The 19,625-nt window shown below is 40.7% G+C and overlaps 1 protein-coding gene across 1 annotated transcript in view; it reads left to right on the forward strand.

The window, feature by feature from the left end:
- LOC106084222 (uncharacterized) overlaps window positions 1-13,682 on the forward strand; it is a 71,293-nt gene extending 57,611 nt beyond the window's left edge. The window contains exons 15-23 of the mRNA XM_059363790.1: window positions 7,149-7,296; window positions 7,359-7,800; window positions 7,870-7,967; window positions 8,028-8,317; window positions 8,371-8,514; window positions 8,589-8,674; window positions 12,310-12,715; window positions 12,778-13,056; window positions 13,121-13,682. Coding sequence (XP_059219773.1) covers window positions 7,149-7,296; window positions 7,359-7,800; window positions 7,870-7,967; window positions 8,028-8,317; window positions 8,371-8,514; window positions 8,589-8,674; window positions 12,310-12,715; window positions 12,778-13,056; window positions 13,121-13,538 — 2,311 coding nt within the window. The 3' untranslated portion in view covers window positions 13,539-13,682. The remainder of the gene's footprint in view (window positions 1-7,148; window positions 7,297-7,358; window positions 7,801-7,869; window positions 7,968-8,027; window positions 8,318-8,370; window positions 8,515-8,588; window positions 8,675-12,309; window positions 12,716-12,777; window positions 13,057-13,120) is intronic.
- The last annotated feature ends 5,943 nt before the right edge of the window (window positions 13,683-19,625 follow it).

A 19,625-nucleotide genomic window follows, 5' to 3' on the forward strand; every position in this document is an offset into this window, starting at 1 on the left:
TGCGCACATTCGTCTCAACACTCAGTTCATATTCGAAAATGGGAAGCGTGTGTTTCTGTTGTACTTTCTTGTTGTTGATGATGTTTTTCTTTTATGTTTATTGAGCTACAGATTTGTTGTTGACAGTGAGAAAATTTTTAATACAAGTTATAGCAACCATAATTTGAAATGACATATGTATCTACAATGAAATACATTTTACAGATGGTAATACCTCTTTATTCGATGTCTTCCTATTGCCAGTTAAAAGTCAACTTATGGCCAAAGATAATTTCTGTTAACTTTCTGATCCAATGACATTAATCCATGTCAATTTTAAGATTTCCTTATTTATACTGAGGCATCTCGTTGCATATATGCATATTAGAAATTACTGAAAAGAGGATGCGGACATTAATCCGTCTCATGTCACTATAGACGTATACCTAAAGCCTAGTACTGACTTTGACTTTTCACACGAACAACTGCCAAAACGCATTTTAAAAAAGAAAAAAGGCGTTCACTTCGGCCGGGCCGACCTTTGGATACCCACCACCTCAGGTATATATGTATACCACCTTTCGTCATAATCCGGTGAAAAATTCATAATTTATGCCCCCAAAACTTTATATCGAACCCAAAACTTTATATATGGGCCCAAAAATTTATATCGAGAGATCGGTCTATATGGCAGCAATATCTAAATCTGGACCGATCTGAGCCAAATTGAAGAAACATGTTAAAGGGCCAAACACAACGCACTACATCCAATTTCAGCAAAATCGGACAATAAATGCGGCTTTTATGGGGCCAAGACCTTTAATCGAAAGATCGGTGTATATGGCAGCTATATCGAAATCTGGACCGATCTGTACCATATTGCAGAAAGATGTCGAGGGGCCTAACACAATTTACTGTCCCAAATTTCGGCGACATCGGACAATAAATGGTCTAACACAACTTACTGTCCCGAATTTCGGCGACATCGGACAATAATTGTGCCTTTTATGGGCTCAAAACCTTAAATCGAGAGATCGGTCTATATGATCTGGGCCAAATTCAAAAAAGTTGTCGAAGAACCTAACGCAACTTACTTTCCCAAATTTCGGCGAAATCGGACAATAGATGCGCCTTTTATGGGTCCAAAACGTTATACCGAGAGATCGGTCTATATGGTAGCTATATCCAAATCTGAACCGATCTGAGCCAAGTTGCAGAAAAATGTCGAAGGGCCTAACACAACACACTGCCTCCAATTTCAGCAAAATCGGACAATAAATGCGCTTTTATGGGGCCAAGACATTAAATCTAAAGTTCGGTCTATATGGCAGCTATATCCAAATCTGGACCTATCTGTGCCACATTGTAGAAAGATGTCGAAGGGCCTAACATAACTTAATGTCCCAAATTTTGGCGACATCGGACAATAAATATGCCTTTTATGGACTCAAAACCTTAAATGGAGAGATCCGTCTATATGGTAGCTATATTCAAATCTGTACCGATCTAGGCTAAATTCAAAAAAGTTGTCGAAGAATCTAACGCAACGCACTTTCCCAAATTTCGACGAAATCGGACAATAAATGCGCCTTTTTTGGGCTCAAAACCTTAAATCGAGAGATCGATCTATACGGTAGCTATATTCAAATCTATAGCGATCTGTGCGATATTTCTGAAATATGTCAAGGGGCTTAACTAAACTCACTGTCCCAAATTTCGGCGAAATCGAAAATAAATGCGCCTTTTATTGGCGCAAAACCTTCAATCGAGAGATTCGGTCTATATGACAGCTATATCCAAATCTGGACCGATCTGGGCCAAATTGAAGAAGAATATTGAAGGGCCTAACACAACGCTTTATCTCAAATTCCAGCAAAATCGGATAATAAATGTGGTTTTTATATGCCTAAGACCCTAAATCGGAGGATCGGTCTATATGAGAGCTACATCCAAATCTGGACCGATCTGAGCCAAATTGACGACGGATGTCGAAGAGCCAAACACGACTCACTGTTCCAAATTTCATCAAAATCGGATAATAAATGTGCCTTTTATGAGCCTAAGACCCTAAATCGGCGTATCGGATCCTATCGGCCATTGAGCTGTTCCATAGTTGGTTGCCCTTAACTCGGACTGCGTTGACCCGAAACGCTTCGAGTTAATCTGGTTTTTTGTCGGCGTCCTTTGACATTGAGTGCCAAATCGTGTGATTTTTCATTCCCCTTAACTACACTATTGCCCTCCACCCATAACAATGCGGACCATGCCATCCTCAGAGAAGGATTTAATTTCCTTCTTACACTCCAAGACTGTACGTCCTGGTTTTTATTGTCCAGATGGCCAGTTTACTATCTGTAAAGATGTTAACACCGACGTCCTCACATTAACACCACCTCATTCATTCTGTGATGGCTCGCATTACCGTCTGCAGGACCGTGTAATTGTCGAAAACAGATCTCAGTTCCTGGGTTCTCAATGTAGACCCCTAGACCCACTTTGTCCTCTAGCTTTGATCCATCCAAGTAGCATGAACTTTCAGATGGCTATATCAATGATCAATTATCAATCCAAGACTGTGCCGCTGGCAGCAATGCCTCCCAATCGACATCCTATCGTCGCCTCGACTATACCGCGATGATGTAACCTGCTCCTACCCCTATTCACCCACCGGCTTAAGTCGCATAGCGACAGTGGCTGCCTCACACTTAATCTGTATGGCTATGAGCCCGATGTCTAGAATAGTCTTCAGTTGCACTTTTTCTCTATCACAGTTAACCAAACTACAGAGGCGTATGTAAGTATTGAGGCGTAAGCGTGATTAGACGCTCCTGCAGAGCCAGCAGAATATCCTCGGATTCAGGGAACGTCCCACCACAACCCCCAAGTAGAACGTATTTGCTCACCAAGACAATTTGGGTCTTCAAGGCAGTGGAGCTGGATATTCATAGTTTTTAGGGCCCATACCCCAAACCAGACATATTTTCTGGCTTTTTCAAGTGAATGGTATTTGAGATTAGAAAACGAATTTAACATACAATTTTGAGGCCAATGGCAAAATGGGGTTCAAATATATGAGAATAGAGCACGTTGCTAATATATTTTCAGGGCTTAGTGATTGGGGGACCACCCCACTCCCTAAATCGGGCATATTTACCGATCATGTCAGTGTAGGGCTTAAATGAAAGGAATTGGGGGGTAGAGCAAGAATTGATACCCAATTTCGGGATCAATTTTCTGGGGGTCTACCCCTTTCCCAAAATACCCCACAAACAGCAATTTTTTACTGATCATCGCAATATGGGGCTCAAATAAAGGTATATGGGAGTAGAATCATCCCTTCCCCAAAACATCCACCAAAGGGTAAAAATTTTTCGACCATACCAATATGTGGCTTAAATGAAAGGTATTTGAGATAAGAAAACGAATTTGATAACCAGTTTTGGGACCATGTGTTTGGGAGACGCCTCATCCTTTAAACTCCCCTCAAAACCAATGGCAATATGGGGTTTAAATAAATGGTATTTGAGAGAAGAGCGCGATGCTGATATTTTTTCCGGACCAAGTGTCTGGGGGACCACCTCACACCCGAACACACCCGCAAACCAGACATCATGAGCATATCGGGTTGAAATTAAGTATTTTAAGAATGGAGTACACCTCTCATCCAATAAAGATCATATGGGATTCAGATAAAGGCACTTATATTGTTAAGCTGTTTGTCAAGCGATATACAATTTTCGTAGCATGGTATTTCACTAAAAGCTTTTTAATTGTCGAAAATAAATATTCCAAGGAAAATTTTGTTCCATATAAAGTAATAGAAGGCACAGCGGAGAGGGCCGAGGTCAGCTAGTTATGCATAAAGTTGGAACTCCAACAAACTTTTTGATAGCATATGAAAATTAATGGTTGTACCTTCTTCTTTGCTTTACAAATTTCTCCATGGTCTTGTTATAAAAAGGCTTAATAGCAATAAAGTCATTTACGAATGTTTCTATAAACTTATAATTATGATCATCATAAACAGGTCTTAATGAATGAATAACAATTGACTACACATGTTGTTACAAATGTCAACGACAAATGCAATATATTTTTTATATTAAAACTCTTCAACATTGCCGAGAGCTTTTGCGTATATAACGAATTGATACAACTAACACATCACGAGAAAAAAAAATGTACCCGCCACAACAACAACATCAACCAAAAATTCCCATACCAATAAGACCGCGTTCATCATTATCCACGGACGAACATCATCATCGCATGAAGGATTCACATTATCTACATCGTAAGCCCAGCAATGCAGTATTGACGCTAGCAGGATTTTGCATATTCCTGTTGGTCTTGTGTATATTTCTATTGGGCGCCCTCGTCTATGTGGGTAGAAATATTGTAAATGAACGACATAAAACAGGTTGGTTTGTCTTTTGTGGCAGTGAAGGTTATACTATTTTGTTTTTTTTTTTGTTGTATACATTGCTAGCTTGAGAAATGATACAAGGGCTTAAAGAATTTTTTCTAACTAATACTTATAATAATAAAAGGATTTTGATTTTGAGTTTTTTGTTTGTTAGAATCATTTTGCTTATGATTTGTTTATTTCTCTTTTAAAAGAAAGCCATTGCCAGATGATAAAACGAGATTCTGTTTCTTCTTTTATAAATATTTTAATGACTGCTTTATTCCATACTTTTCCTTAAATTTAATTTGATTAAAAACTTAATTTTCTCAATAAATGAACTTGCAAAATCAAGTTAAATCAATAAATCAAGTTGCATTGCCTATTAAGACATTTTAATTTAATTAAAATTACATTTAATACCTTATTCTTAGTTCATAATTTAAAATTACTAAAATATAAAATATTTACATTCTTGTTGAGAATATTGCTTTTCGTATTCTATCAAAATATCCAGTTCCATGTTTAAATCTAACGGTTTTAACAAAATATTTCAAACACACAATTGGCAACGTACCAAGGTACCACCTGTTATGATTGGCTTAAATTGGCAACGGTATCATGAGTAATATCTCAACATGTTGCAGCAACATTGTTGCAATGCGTGTTCCCTCATAGCGGGGTTTTTTGCCGGCGTTATATCAGCTGCCCGCTGCCCGCTGCAATTGTAAATTGTTTAATTAGAAGAAACAAGAAGGCCATTTTGTGGGCAGATAATTCTGTGGATATAATAGTTTTCTTGCCAGCGCTATAGTAAGTGGTCTAAGCTAAAGGATTGGTCCAGTAAGGGCCTAGGTAAGGCAACACGGGATAACTATGAGCACCACACAGTCGGGAACATTGAGCTCCCATCTGTGTGGCGTTCTTTGTTGTTGTTGTTGTAGTAGCAGTGTGGGGTACACTGAGGCGGCAGCCCTTGCCGATGAAGGAATTCATCGGGTCAATCCGGTATATACAATCGGCTCCGTGGGATTGTCCGTTCTCTGTTATCACGAGAAGCTTAGCTGATAGCTACCGGGCGAGTCCATAGTCTGCAGATAGTGGAATGCTCCATATGGAGTAGCTTCAACTGCAGTCGCTAAAAACTGAGTTGAGTTGAGGGTGGACAGTTTTTTACTAGGATTTCGATTGTGCCAATAACGAGCAAAGAACACAGCTTGAAAAATGTGCGCATATAGAATATTCTCGCCAGGATTTGTAATGCGGTTAACGTTATGCCACGTTAGTGCTCATCCGGCAGACTCAGCAATACGCTTAGATCAATTAGCACATTCTTCATTGCTCCTCGAAGCCATTTTACTTGCTCCTAAGGGAAAAATCCCATGTTATATTCGACAAAAATTGCTTCTTTTTTAACTTTTCAATTGGTATACGTAAGGGTCAAATGAGCACACTGTTCTAATCCCTCCTATGGCGTAAATTTCGGCGTAAATTTTTGGAACTTACGAAATCTTTCTATCAACAGCCCAACACCGTTCTACAACCCAATAATAAGACATCGGTTTTATGATGGCTGTGTATATCTAAAAAAAAAAAAATCATCCATTGACCCTGGACACTATTTTAAAGGCTAAGATTTTATGAATAGGTATGGTGGTCATTCAAATGTCTTTCCAGAGTAAGTCAATTGGTAACTGTTAAGCTGTCGTCCCAAGTGGGGCAGTCGTCCATTGTGCCTAAACTGTAGTTGTATTTCTGCAAATCTGTCCACCAGACCACAACAGCAGATATTGACCCAAAAGAAAATCTCATAAAAATTTGGTATGAAAAAAGGCTAGGGGTAGAATCACAGAATTAGAATGGGGTAGAATCACAGAATTATGAAGCCTTAAAGCCCAACACAGGGTTGGAGTTTATATTTAGCCCTAGCTAAATTAAGATAATTATGAGGGTGCGAATATATTTGATATGCCTTTGTATCATGTCTCGCTAAAGGAAACATTAAAGAGAATATAAGCCCTAATTTATATCGAAAACACAGATTTTCCCTTCAACGAAACAATACTGCGAGCAGGCGAACAACAGGAGTTTGCCAACACATACGGCGGTGTACCACTGTCCACAAAACCCATACTACGCTTTCGTCCCGTAGCTGAGCCAACCAAACCACCGACAAATATTTATCGCTTCAATAAGACCACATTGGCTCCCAGCGTCATGAATACCTCGAAGATATGGCAGCAACTGTCGTTCCGCTTGCCGCAAGAGCTACGACCTCATAAATATCTATTGAGACTGCAACCGGATTTGACGAATAAAACATTTTCGGGAAATATAACCATAAGACTGGAGGTGTTGAAACCCATTTCATTTATTCCACTGCACTCGAAACTTCTCAGTGTAGAGACCAAAGAAGTTCAACAATTGGATGAAGAATTGAAGCCGCTGCGTTCGATAACGCCTTCGGTGACCTTCGAACATCCCCAGCTGGAGTATTGGGTAACGGAGTTTGCAGAACCTTTAGAGGTGGGCAACTATTCCCTGCAATTGGCATTTAATGGCTCACTCATAGATCGCATAGTGGGTCTATATCAGAGTTCCTATTTTAATAAGGAACGCAATGAAAAAAGGTATTTATTAAAAAGGAAGAAAAATAAATTATTTTTGCCATGCATGCATTTTAGTTTAAGAATAATCACAAGCTCTAAAAAAAATTAAAATTTGTTCTAATTATGATGTAATTTTTGTTTTTTGGTTTCTTTAGATCGATAGCCACTTCAAAATTCGAACCCACTTATGCCCGCCAAGCCTTCCCCTGTTTCGATGAACCCGCCATGAAGTCTATGTTCACCATAACTCTGGTCAGGCCAACTGGAGATGGTTATCATGCACTTTCCAATATGAATATTGAGGTGGGTAGCTGTAGAAAAATTCTTCTGGTACATAATAACCTCTAATTTTTTCATTTCAACAGAGTGAACAAGATATTGGCAATGGTCTTACTGAAGTTCAGTTCGCCGAAAGTGAACCCATGAGCACATATTTGGCTTGTTTTATTGTCTCGGACTTTGCTTACAAAGAGAAAACAGTACGTGGGGTCCTTGAAGGGGCACCTGATTTCCAAATGCGTGTATTCTCTACTGCCGCCCAAGTCGATAAGGTTGAATATGCCCTGAATGTGGGTGTGGGGATTACAGAATTCTATATTGATTACTTCAATATTTCCTATCCCCTACCAAAATTGGATATGGCTGCTATTCCGGACTTTGTCTCCGGGGCCATGGAACATTGGGGTTTGGTTACCTATCGCGAGACTGCCTTGTTGTATGATAAAGACATAAGTGCAAGTTCAAATCAACAAAGGGTGGCCACGGTGATTGCCCACGAATTGGCTCACATGTGGTTTGGAAATTTAGGTAAGACACATTTATTGTAGATCTGAAACGAGGAGAATATCTTAATAAATGTTACCTTTTGTTTTTTAGTTACCATGAAGTGGTGGAATGACTTATGGCTAAACGAAGGCTTTGCTAGCTACATAGAATATAAGGGTGTCCATCATATTCATCCAGATTGGGATATGGTAAGTAGTTAACATAAAACTGACCCCGTGTATAAAAATTAATTGTTGGTAATTTTATAGCTTTCTCAATTCCTTATTGCGGATTTGCATGGCGTCATGAGATTAGATGCCACCTTGGCTTCACATCCCATAGTACAGACCGTCGAAAGTCCCAGCCAAATCACTGAGTTGTTTGACAGCATAACCTACTCCAAAGGAGCCTCAATTATTCGCATGTTGGAGGATTTGGTTGGACCTGAGAAGTTCCGCAATGCCACCACCAACTATTTGAACCGCTTTTATATGTCGAATGCCGAGACAAATGATTTCCTTACAGAAGTGGAGGCCCAGGACTTTGAGTTTGATGTTAAGTATGTTCGCTTTAACAAATGTCCTAGGAAATGTTTAAACCATTTACTCTAAGGTTAATCATGCAAACATGGACTGAGCAAATGGGCTTACCTGTGGTAGAAGTTAAACGCAATGGCAATTCATATACCTTAACCCAAAAGAGATTCTTTGCCAATCCCGAAGACTATGATGGAACCTATAATGATTCCCCATTCAAGTATGTTAACAATTAATGTCCTTATTGTGATGCTTGCATGAAAGTTTACTGTAAAATTGGTTATTTTATTGCAGTTATCATTGGTCTATTCCAATTACTTACTTCACCAGTTCTAATCCTGAAGTTAAAGGTGCTATTTTCAACTATAATGACAATGAACGTAAGTAATGACTCCGAACGTCTATCACGACATTGTCTTCAAAGACTTTTTTAAGACAATTTGAGTTTTGTCTCCGCTGGCATATCTGCTGGCGTGTGTTATAGATGGTCTGTTTTTAAATTTGACCATGCCGAGTTCTTCATCGCCAAAGGCTGCCGCCTCAGTGTATAACACTCTGTTACAACAACGAGCAAGTCAGCAATCCCATGTCAGCCGGTTGTACGTGCCGGATTGATCCGAAGAAGTCCTTTCATCGGCAAGGGCTGCCGCCTCAGTGTACAACACACAGTAACAACAACGAACAAGTCAGCAATCCCATGGCAGCCGGTTGTACGTGCCGGATTAATCCGATGAAGTCCTTCTTTCATTGGCAAGGGCTGCCGCCTCAGTGTACAACACATTACTGCACTAATCGCAACCTGTGGATGCGCCCGGTGGCTTCCACCTAAGCTCCTCGTGATTCAGAAGAACACCACACAGAATGGAGTTGAAAGTTCCAACCTGTGTGATGCTCATAGTTATCTCGTGCCGGGGTTGTTGTTTTTGTAGCAGTATATTGTACTGAGGCGGCATCCCTTGCCTATGAAGGACTCCATCGGCGGCCTTGGGATTGATGGATTTAAGATAATCGATAGATTTGAGTCCCGAAAAAGTACACGCATGTCCAGATACTTCTGCAAGAATGTAAATTTCCCAAATGAGCATTGGCTGCTCTCCACTGGTTTGTCCATGTCCTATAGGTTCGGGTAATCTTATTTTGGGAACTCTTGGAATCATCCCGTCCTGCCGATGTAATTGAAAAGACTCCTAAGAAGTAGAACCGGGCAAGTGCTCTACCGTTTCATCTGCGTCCTCAACCTCAACACGACAGCTTCTACAGTAATCCGTACCCACTGATGTCTCACTTTAAAGAATGCAGCCATAATGGGCGCATAAATGCTGATATTGGTGGTCAGAAGATTCCCCCATTTGTCTGGCAGTCTCAATAAGATTTCATATCTTTCGTCTGCTTGATTCTGTTGAGTGTCAAGACCGAGGAACTCTGCGACTAAGATGGGGTGTGTCGACAGGGATCTGGGTCTGAGTCGAGTGGGTCTGGCTGGGCAGTTAAACAGGTGACATGTATCGTGCGGTCCCTGGTTACAATCGGGATGTACATTGTAATTGAGCCAGAGCTGGTTCTGGTTTGCCGGGGGAAGTCAATTTCAGGTGCAATGGGAGGAGGTCGTTCTTCAAGGACTACATTCACCCGGTGCCATTTACCGCATCTGCTACCGTATCTGCATGAATGTTGTCTAGACCTGCTTGATATACCGCTTGATCTAGAGGTTCTATCTTGAGGCGCTGAACCTCACGCTCCAGATCATGTAGATCTACCTTTAGGCTTCTGGACAGTGGATATCTATCCACAAGATGATAATTTGGATGTTCTCTGCGATAACATTCCAAAAGGTATTGCTTAGACAGCATGTAGTTATGTCTTCGCACTGGTAGGATCTTTGTCTCCTGATTGAGGTGGTCCACATGAGAACTGAGGAGATAGCCCGTCGCAGTTCGGAGGGCAGCATTCTGACAGATCTGAAAATTATTCCACTGCGTGTCACAAAGTTGACGAGACCACACTGGCACTGCATAACTTACCACAGACCGGCCAATTGCTTTGTACGTGGTCAACAAGGTTTCTCTGTCTGCACCACAAGTGCTGCCAGCAAGTGACTTGAGGACCTTGTTTCTATTTTTGACTTTATCGCAAATTGCTGTGGCATGTGGGGAGAAAGTGTATGAGCTGCCAAATGTGACGCCAAGTATTTTGGGACACTTGATGGTCAGAATCATTTCTCCATCGAACATCACCATTCACCGCACGCGTATATGTGGTGAACAATGTGGCTGAAGATTTGGTGGCAGATATCTTCAGAGTTCTTGCAGCAAAATATGAGGCAAGTTCGTTGAGGTAGACGTTCAACCTATCGCAGATGTCAACATTGGGTGGGGGGGACCTGATGCCGTGACCGTACAATCGTCCGCATATGATACGATCTCTATGCCGTCTGGAGAGGGGTGAAATGGAGAGGTTAAACAGTGCCGGAGATATCATCCCACCTTGGGGAACTCCCTGTTTCACTCGACTTCCTATCCCTAAATTCCACAAATGACTGGAGACCACACAGATAATTCGCGACACAGCGTTTCAGGCCTGGCTGGAGCGATGTGTTGGCGATGTCCTCAAATAGTTTGGCATGGCTGACCGTGTCGAATGCCTTCGATAGGTCCAGTGCCACGAGGACCGTCCTATCACATGGCCTGGGTTGATTGAAGCCACGGCAAATGTGTGTGGTGATGGCATGCAAAGCTGTTGTTGTGCTGTGCAGTCTCCGAAATCCATGTTGATGCTCGGCGAATGGAAATTCTCCTACAAGGCTCGGGAGGAGTAATGCCTCAAGCGTCTTTGCCACTGGTGAGAGAAGGGAGATCGGTCTGTACGACTCCCCCAAACTCGGGTCTCTTCAGGCTTCAGTAGCGGGAACATTCTGCCTATTTTCCAGACATCGGGAACTATAAGAGTGCTCAAAGACAGGTTGAGGACAGTGGTAAGGTTCTCAACTCCAGGTGAATTCAGATTCTTCAACATCAATATAGAGATTCCGTCGGGGCCCGACGCCTTAGATGATTTGGCGCCACGGATGACTTTCGTAACTTCGCCCACGGTAAATTGTGATGGCTGTTCATCGGCTCGGAGACCACGAATACGGCGAATGGCTCTCCTCCTTGCCCTGTCTCTCTCGGGGTGCACAATATATTGACGGTTGTACAACCTGGCGCATTTCTTCGGATCAGTCACGGTTATTTCTACAAAAGTGACTGAGGTCCTGTCATCCCGTCTACCGGGGTTCGAGAGTGACTTAACAGTAGACCACAGTTTGCCTAAGTTACATTGCTCCAAGTGTGCCAGCCACAAATTCCGCTTATCTTCGTTGACTACCCTGTTTATTTCCAGACTCAGCTCGCTGATTCTGGGTTTAGTGGGGTCCATACCACGAATTCCATCATGCTCCTCTGCGAGTACCACTGCTTGCGCCGGGATATTGGGCCGCACTTGGGGAATTCGTGAGGCTGGTAAAAAACGAGCGGCTGCTGCGTTAATCATGTCATGTTAATCATGGATTTTCCTCTCGGCCACTAGCACATCAGAGGGGGGTGGCAGTTCCCTGAAGCGGCGATTGGTATACTCTCTGAAGCCAGCCGATTGGGCCTTCTTATGATTGATAAACGTCCGGCGCTCAGGTTATGAAGACGGGTGGTCGGTCGATGGTGAGAATTATGGGGAGGTGGTCTGACCCCAAAGAGATGACGGCTTGCCAGGATACGTCACTCAGGAGATCAGGGGATGCAATGGAGATGTCTGGCGAGCTGCTGCACCTCCTCGTAATCCTAGTACACTAAGGCGGCAGACCTTGCCGATGAGGATCGGTTCAATCCGGTGCGTACATCCGGCTGCCATGGTGTTTCACTCTTTCGTAAAATGTTCATTCTACTTCTAATCACCTCGACTTCCTCACTCTTAGGTCTTGCTATATCTCATAGTTCTTGACAATTTTCTAATTTTCTGAATTTTTCTTTTTGTATTCTTTCAGTAACTGTTACCACTCCAGCTGCTGTCGACTGGATTAAATTCAACAAAAATCAAGTGGGATACTATCGTGTCAATTACCCCGAGGATATGTGGAAGTCACTGATTGCTGCTCTAAAAACAACTCGTGGAGACCTAAGCAGTTCCGATCGTGCTCATCTGCTTAACGATGTCTTTGCTTTGGCCGATGCCGACCAAGTGAACTATAGCATAGCGCTTGATTTGACTCAATACTTGGAATCAGAAAAAGATTACGTACCATGGAATGTGGCTGCTTCGCGTTTGGGTGCCATTAAGAATTTGCTGTATTTCACCGATTATTATCGTGATTTTGTGGATTTTGCCCGTCAGCTGTTGAAGGATATCTATAAGACGGTTACTTGGAATGTTGATGCCGATCATTTACAGAAGTATGATGAAAAACCCAAGAAATCAGATAAAGGTTTTGTTACTAATTGTCTTTTCTTACTAGTCTTTTGCGAGTTACAATTTTAAATGCTGCCTGTGGTTATGGCGAGCCTGAGGCTTTGGAGGAAGCTGGCCAGCGTTTCACCGCCTGGTTGGCTAATCCTGCGGAAAGACCCAAGCCAGATATTAGATCGACTGTCTACTATTATGGCATGCAAAGTGTTGGCAATGAAGAGATCTGGAATCAAGTGTGGGAGCTATTTTTGGCCGAAACCGATGCCCAAGAGAAATTGAAGTTGATGGAAGCTTTGGCTGCCATCAAAGAACCATGGATTTTGCAACGGTTTGTTACGCATTTAGTGTAAAGGTTTTTTTTCTCATTAATGTTTCCATTCTGTCTTTTTTAGTTACATCAATTTGGCCTGGTATGAAAACAATGTTCGTGGACAAGACTACTTCACCTGCTTGCAATACATTGCTCAAAATCGTGTGGGCCAACCTTTGGTCTGGGACTATGTGCGTGAAAACTGGCCTCGCCTGGTTGAACGTTTTGGCATTAACGAACGCTATTTGGGTCGCATGATCCCCTCGATTACCTCTCGCTTTGGCTCACAAACTAAATTGGAGGAAATGGAAGCTTTCTTTGCCAAATATCCTGAAGCTGGCGCTGGCACAGCCGCTCGCAAAGAAGCCTTGGAAAATGTCAAAAACAATAAGAAATGGTTGGAACAAAATCAGGCAGCTGTTGGCAAATGGTTGGCCGAACAAAAGGAAAGTTCCACGGAAAACCGAGTCACCACCGCCGCCGCCAACAGCATTAACTAATTTACCCAGTAGTTAAACCAGCCGCATTCAAAGATATTGTTATGACATTTTGTAAATGTATTTTAGAAAACATCGTTAAGTCAGCCACTCCGCACCTTCTTTTTGTAATATAAATCTTTCCTCCTTTCCTCTTTCCGACACTTATTTTTGTCCTAGTTGTTTTTTTTTTTAACTTTGGCAGTCATTCATAGCTACAAGCTATTGATGTTTGCTGTCTAACGTTTAATAGTTTTAATGATTGTAGCGTTTTAATTTCATCTAGAGTTTATACAAAAGAATATTTAAATGAATTTTATAAATGTGAAGTTTACCAATAGTGCATTAAAAATTGGATTATACGATTTCAAAACATGTTAAGTAGAAAAATAAAGCAATATGTAATGGAACATTAAAGAAAAACAGAGGCATTTTTTTTTTAATTGGGGTCAAACTTCATTATAGAGGGTGATTTTTGAGGAGCTATAAATTCAAAATTTTTCAAAAACTCACAAAATGCATAAAAATGCATGAAATCTTTATTGAATCGATAGTACGGTCCATATTATATAATGTTTGAAGATCATTACATGCAAATGTTGACCGTGACTGCACCTCAAATGGTCCATCCGCTTAGTCCAATTTTGGCATATTCTTTCCAACATTTCAGCCATTATCTCACGAATAAATGCTTCAATGTTGTCTTCCAATGCACCAATTGAAGCGGACTTGTCTGTATAGACATGAGTTTTAGCATAGCCCCGCAAAACTTAGTATAAAGGCAATAAATCGCACGATCTAGGCGCCCAATTGTCCCGAACTTGCTTCTCAAGAAGTTCATTGTTACGCGTGCTGTGTTGCATGTGGCATCGTCTTGTTGAAACCACATGCCAAGCTCTTGCATTTTGGGCAAAAAAAAGTTGGATATCATCTCATAGTAGTGCTCACCAATCACAGTTACGTTACGATTAGTGTTACGGTAATCCTAACAATCTTCTGTTTTATTGTAATAATCTGGCAACTTCATGGCAGCGCAGCTGGCTCAACAGTTTTTGTATTTCTGCACACACGCTGAGTCAAGTTGTAACCGTCAACCAATACACATCTCTTAAAGACAATTTCATCATACTTGCTTAATTACCTTTTATTTTTCATTAATATCATTTAAAGTATTGTTTAAATAAATAAATTGATTGTTATGTTTTAAACATCGACTTTCTATTGATCGACCATCTCGTAAGAACATAACAATTAGCATCATCTTTGAAGAAGTACGGTCCTATGATGCCACCAGCCCATAAACCGCACCAAGAAGTGGCTTTTTATGGCTTTAGCTCCCAATGCATGAGTTCTTGCAATGCTTCTGGCTGATCTTCACTCCAAAATCTACAATTCTGCTTATTTACGTACCCATTGAGTCAAAAATGAGCTTCGTCGTAAAATGGAAGAAACTCGCGATGAACTTTCATAACAAAGCACGCATTTTGATAATAAAATTCAATAATTTGCATTCGTTTGTAAGACGATGATTAAATTGTAGACCAAAGTGAAGATGTTTGACAGCGAAACAAAACGTGGAAAAACATCGTGAGCTGTTTAAGCCAGTGTTGCCAAAAAGATAATATCTAAAAACAAGTAAGAGCGTGCGAAGTTCGGTCGGGCCGAATCTTATATACCCTCCACCATGGATCGCATTTGTCGAGTTCTATGCGCGGTATCTCTTCTTAGGCAAACAAAGAATATTGAATAAGAACTGTTATGCTATTGGAGCTATATGAAGTTATAATCCGATTCAGGCCATAAGTGAAAGCTGAACATTTGTAGAAGTCATTGTGTAATATTTCAGTTCAATTGCGCCTTGTAGGAACTCAAGAAGCAAATCGGGAGATAGGTTTATATGGGAGCTGCATCAAGTTATTGATCGATTCAGACCATATCAGATACGTACGTTAAAGGTTAAGAGAGAAGCCATTGTACAAAATTCTGCCAAATCGGATGTGAATTGCGCCCTCTAGAGGCTTAAGAAGTCAAGATCCCAGATCGGTTTATATGGCAGTTATATCAGGTTATGTACCGATTTCCGCCATACTTAGCACAGTTATTGGAAGTCATAACAAAACACCTCATTCAAAATTTCAGTCATATCGAATGAGAATTGCGCGCTCTATTGGCTTTAGAAGTCAAGATCCAAGATCGGTTTATATGGCAGCTATATCAAAATATAGAGGCTCAAGAAGTCAATATCCAAGATCGGTTTAAATGGCAGCTATATCAGATTATGAACCGATTGCAACCATACTTAGCACAGTAGTTGGAAGTTATAATAAAACACCACGTGCAAAATTTCAGTAAAATCGGATGAGAATTGCGCCCTCTAGAGGCTCAAGAAATCAAGATCCAAGATCGGTTTAAATGGCAGCTATATCAGATTATGAATCGATTTGAACCGATTTGAACCATACTTAGTACAGCAGTTGGAAGTTATAATAAAACACCACGTGCAACATTTCAGTAAAATCGGACGAGAATTGCGCCCTCTAGAGGCTCAAGAAGTCAAGATCCAAGATTTAAATGGCAGCTATATCAGATTATGAACCGATTTGAACCATACTTAGTACAGTAGTTGGAAGTTATAATAAAACACCACGTGCAACATTTCAGTAAAATTGGACGAGAATTGCGCCCTCTAGAGGCTCAAGAAGTCAAGATCCAAGATCGGTTTAAATGGCAGCTATGTCAGATTATGAACCGATTTGAACCATACTTAGCACAGTAGTTGAAAGTTATAATGAAACACCACGTGCAAAATTTCAGTAAAATCAGACGAGAATTGGCCCTCTAGAGGCTCAAGAAATCAAGACCCAAGATCGGTTTATATGTCATGGACCGATTTGGCCCATTTACAATTTCAACCGACCTACACTAATAGAAAGTATTTGTGCAAAATTTCATGCGGCTATGTTTACACCTTCGAGAGTTAGCGTGCTTTCGGCAGACAGACGGACGGACGGGCATGGCTAGATCGACTTAAAATGACATGACGATCAGGAATATATATACTTTATAGGGTCTTAGGCGTATATTTCGAGGTGTTACAAACAGAATGACGAAATTAGTATACCCCCATCCTATGGTGGAGGGTATAAAAAGTATAAAAGAAAAGATTTGCTCTGCTATTAGAGCGATATCAAGTTATGATCCGATTCGGACCATAATTAAATTATATTGTATGTTGGGGACCTGTGTAAAATTTCAGCCAATTCGAATAAGAATTGCGCTCTTTGGGGGCTCAAGAAGTAAAATAGAGAGATAGGTTTATATGGGAGCTGAATCAGGCTATAGACCGTTTCAGACCATAAGAAATACGTATGTTGATGGCCATGAGAGGATCCGTCGTACAAAAATTTCAGACACATCGGTTAATAATTGCGACCTCTAGAGGCTTAAGAAGTCAAGATCTCAGATCGGTTTATATGGCAGCTGTAGCAGGTTATAGACCATATTCGGCACAGTTGTTGGAAACTAAGACAAAACAAGTCATGCAAAATTTGAGCCAAATCGGATAAGAATTGCGCTCTCTAGTGGCTCAAGAAGTCAAGGTCGATTTATATGCCAGCTATATCAGGTTATGGACCGATTCGAACCATACTAAATATATATGTATATTTTTATGAAATTTTGATTTGACAAAAAATTTGACAAAATTTGGGACAGTGAGTTGTGTTAGGGCCTTCGTCAGCCTTTTTTAATTTGGCCCAGACCGGTCCAGATTTGGATATAGCTTTCATATATATCGATTTCTGGATTTAAGTTGGGGTCATAAAAGGCGCATTTATTGTCCGATGTCGCCGAAATTTGGGACAGTGAGTTGTGTTAAGCCCTTTGACATTCTTCTTCACTTTGACTCGGATCGGTCAAGATTTTGATATAGCTTCCATATAGACCGATCTCTCGATTTAAGGTTTTGGGGCCTTAAGATGATTATTTATTGTCCGATTTCGCCGAAATTTGGGACAGTGAGTTGGGTTAGGCTCTTTGACATGTTTCTGCAACTTGGCTCAAATAGGTCCGGATCTGGATATAGCTGTCATATAGACCGATCTCTCGTTTTAAGGTTTTGGGCCCATAAAAGGCGCATTTATTGTCCGATGTCGCCGAAATTTGGGACAGTGAGTTGTGTTAAGCCCTTCGACATTCTTCTTTAATTTGACTCGGATCGGTTCCGATTTGGATAGAGCTGCTATATTGACCGATCTCTCGATTTAAGGTTTTGGGGCCTTAAGAGGATTATTTATTGTCCGATTTCGCCGAAATTTGGGACAGTGAGTTGTGTTAGGCTCTTTGACATTATTCTACAACTTGGGCCAAATCGGTTCGCATCTGGATATAGCTGTCATATAGACCGATCTCTCGATTTAAGGTTTTGGGCTCATGAAAGGTGCATTTATAGTCCGATTTTGACAAAATTTGGGACACTGAGTTGTGTTAGGGCCTTCGTCATCCTTCTTTAATTTGTCCCAGACCGGTCCAGATTTGGACATAGCTGCCATATAGACCGATATCTTGATTTAAGGTTTTGGGGCCTTAAGAGGATTATTTCTTGTCCGATTTCGCCGAAATGTGGGACAGTGAGTTGTATTAGGCTCTTTGGCAATATTCTGAAACTTGGCCCAAATCGGTCCGGATCTTGATATATCTGTCTATAGACCGATCTCTCAATTTAAGGTCTTGGGCTCATAAAAGTGTATTTATAGTCCGATTTTGACAAAATTTCGGACAGTGAGTTGTGTTAGGGCCTTCGTCATCTTTCTTTAATTTGGCCCAGACGGGTCCAGATTTGGATATAGCTGCCATATAGATCGATCTCTCGATTTAAGGGTTTGGGCCCATAAAAAGCGCATTTATTATCCGATGTCGCCGAAATTTTGGGACAGTGAGTTGTGTTAGGCTCTTCGATATTTTTCTGCAACTTGGTCCAAATCGGTCCAGATTTGGATATAGCTGCCATATAGACCGATTTAAAGTCTTGGCCCCATAAAAGGCACATTTATAATACGATTTCACTGAAATTTGACACAGTGACTTATGTTAGGCTTTTCGACATCCGTGTCGTATTTGGTTCAGATCGGTTTATTTTCAGATATAGCTACTGAAAAGACCAATATTTTGTTATACACAATTGAACAATGACTGGTACTAATTAGTATTTGGTCCAAATCGGAACATATTTCGATATAGTTGTTATGGGGCACAAGGTATGCATTTTTGATCGAATTTTGATTTCAAATTCCTTTATATTCACAAACACCTGAGGACGGTGGGGACATCCTCATCAAGCGTTTAATTCGTATTTCATTCGAGCTGAGATTGCTTGGCTGGCCTTTATGTGGATTGCTGCGGTCTTCCAAACACTTGGCCATTTTTCGTAACACTTTACATTTGAATTTCATATTGATGTCGCCATAGACTTTGGTTCTCAAATAAATTGTGATAACAGTAGTCTCTCCTTAAAACCTTTCATTTGATCCCAGTGTTTTCATGAACGGTCTGCATGTTTGTGATGGTGGTGTGTCCCTATTCTCTATTTATGCAAAGAAGTAGGGACATAAATATCTTGACCACATTAAAATCATCAATTAAGGCTCAGAGCTTTTTTTTTTAACACAATTCTGTGCATGTTTTCCTGTTTGTTTACTCTTATAGCCATATACATACAGGACAATGGATTAGTTTAATCAAAAGCAAATATTAAGAAAATTTACATAAATGAAAAAAAGTTTTGCATGTGTGGTATATGCCATTCCATCGATAGCAATGAAAGTCAATACGTAAACAAACTTCCCCCCTACCACAAAGCCAGAAACCGGAAAATTCCATCACTCTGGGGAAAATTTTTATTTTGTATCCCTAAATCCCTCAAACCTAACCAATTATATAAATATAACAGTCTGAGAGTGTGTCGTGTTTCCGTTTCCCATTAGCAAGTATAATGTTTTGTTATTTATTTTCATTTTTGTTGTTTTTTTTTCGGAAGGAATACGAAATAATTTACTGACATTGTTTACTTTCAACTTGCCTCAATGCTCTTAAACACAACACCAATCATTTCTC

Source organism: Stomoxys calcitrans, chromosome 2 (assembly GCF_963082655.1).
Source record: "Stomoxys calcitrans chromosome 2, idStoCalc2.1, whole genome shotgun sequence".
Taxonomy (NCBI): Eukaryota; Metazoa; Arthropoda; class Insecta; order Diptera; family Muscidae; genus Stomoxys; species Stomoxys calcitrans.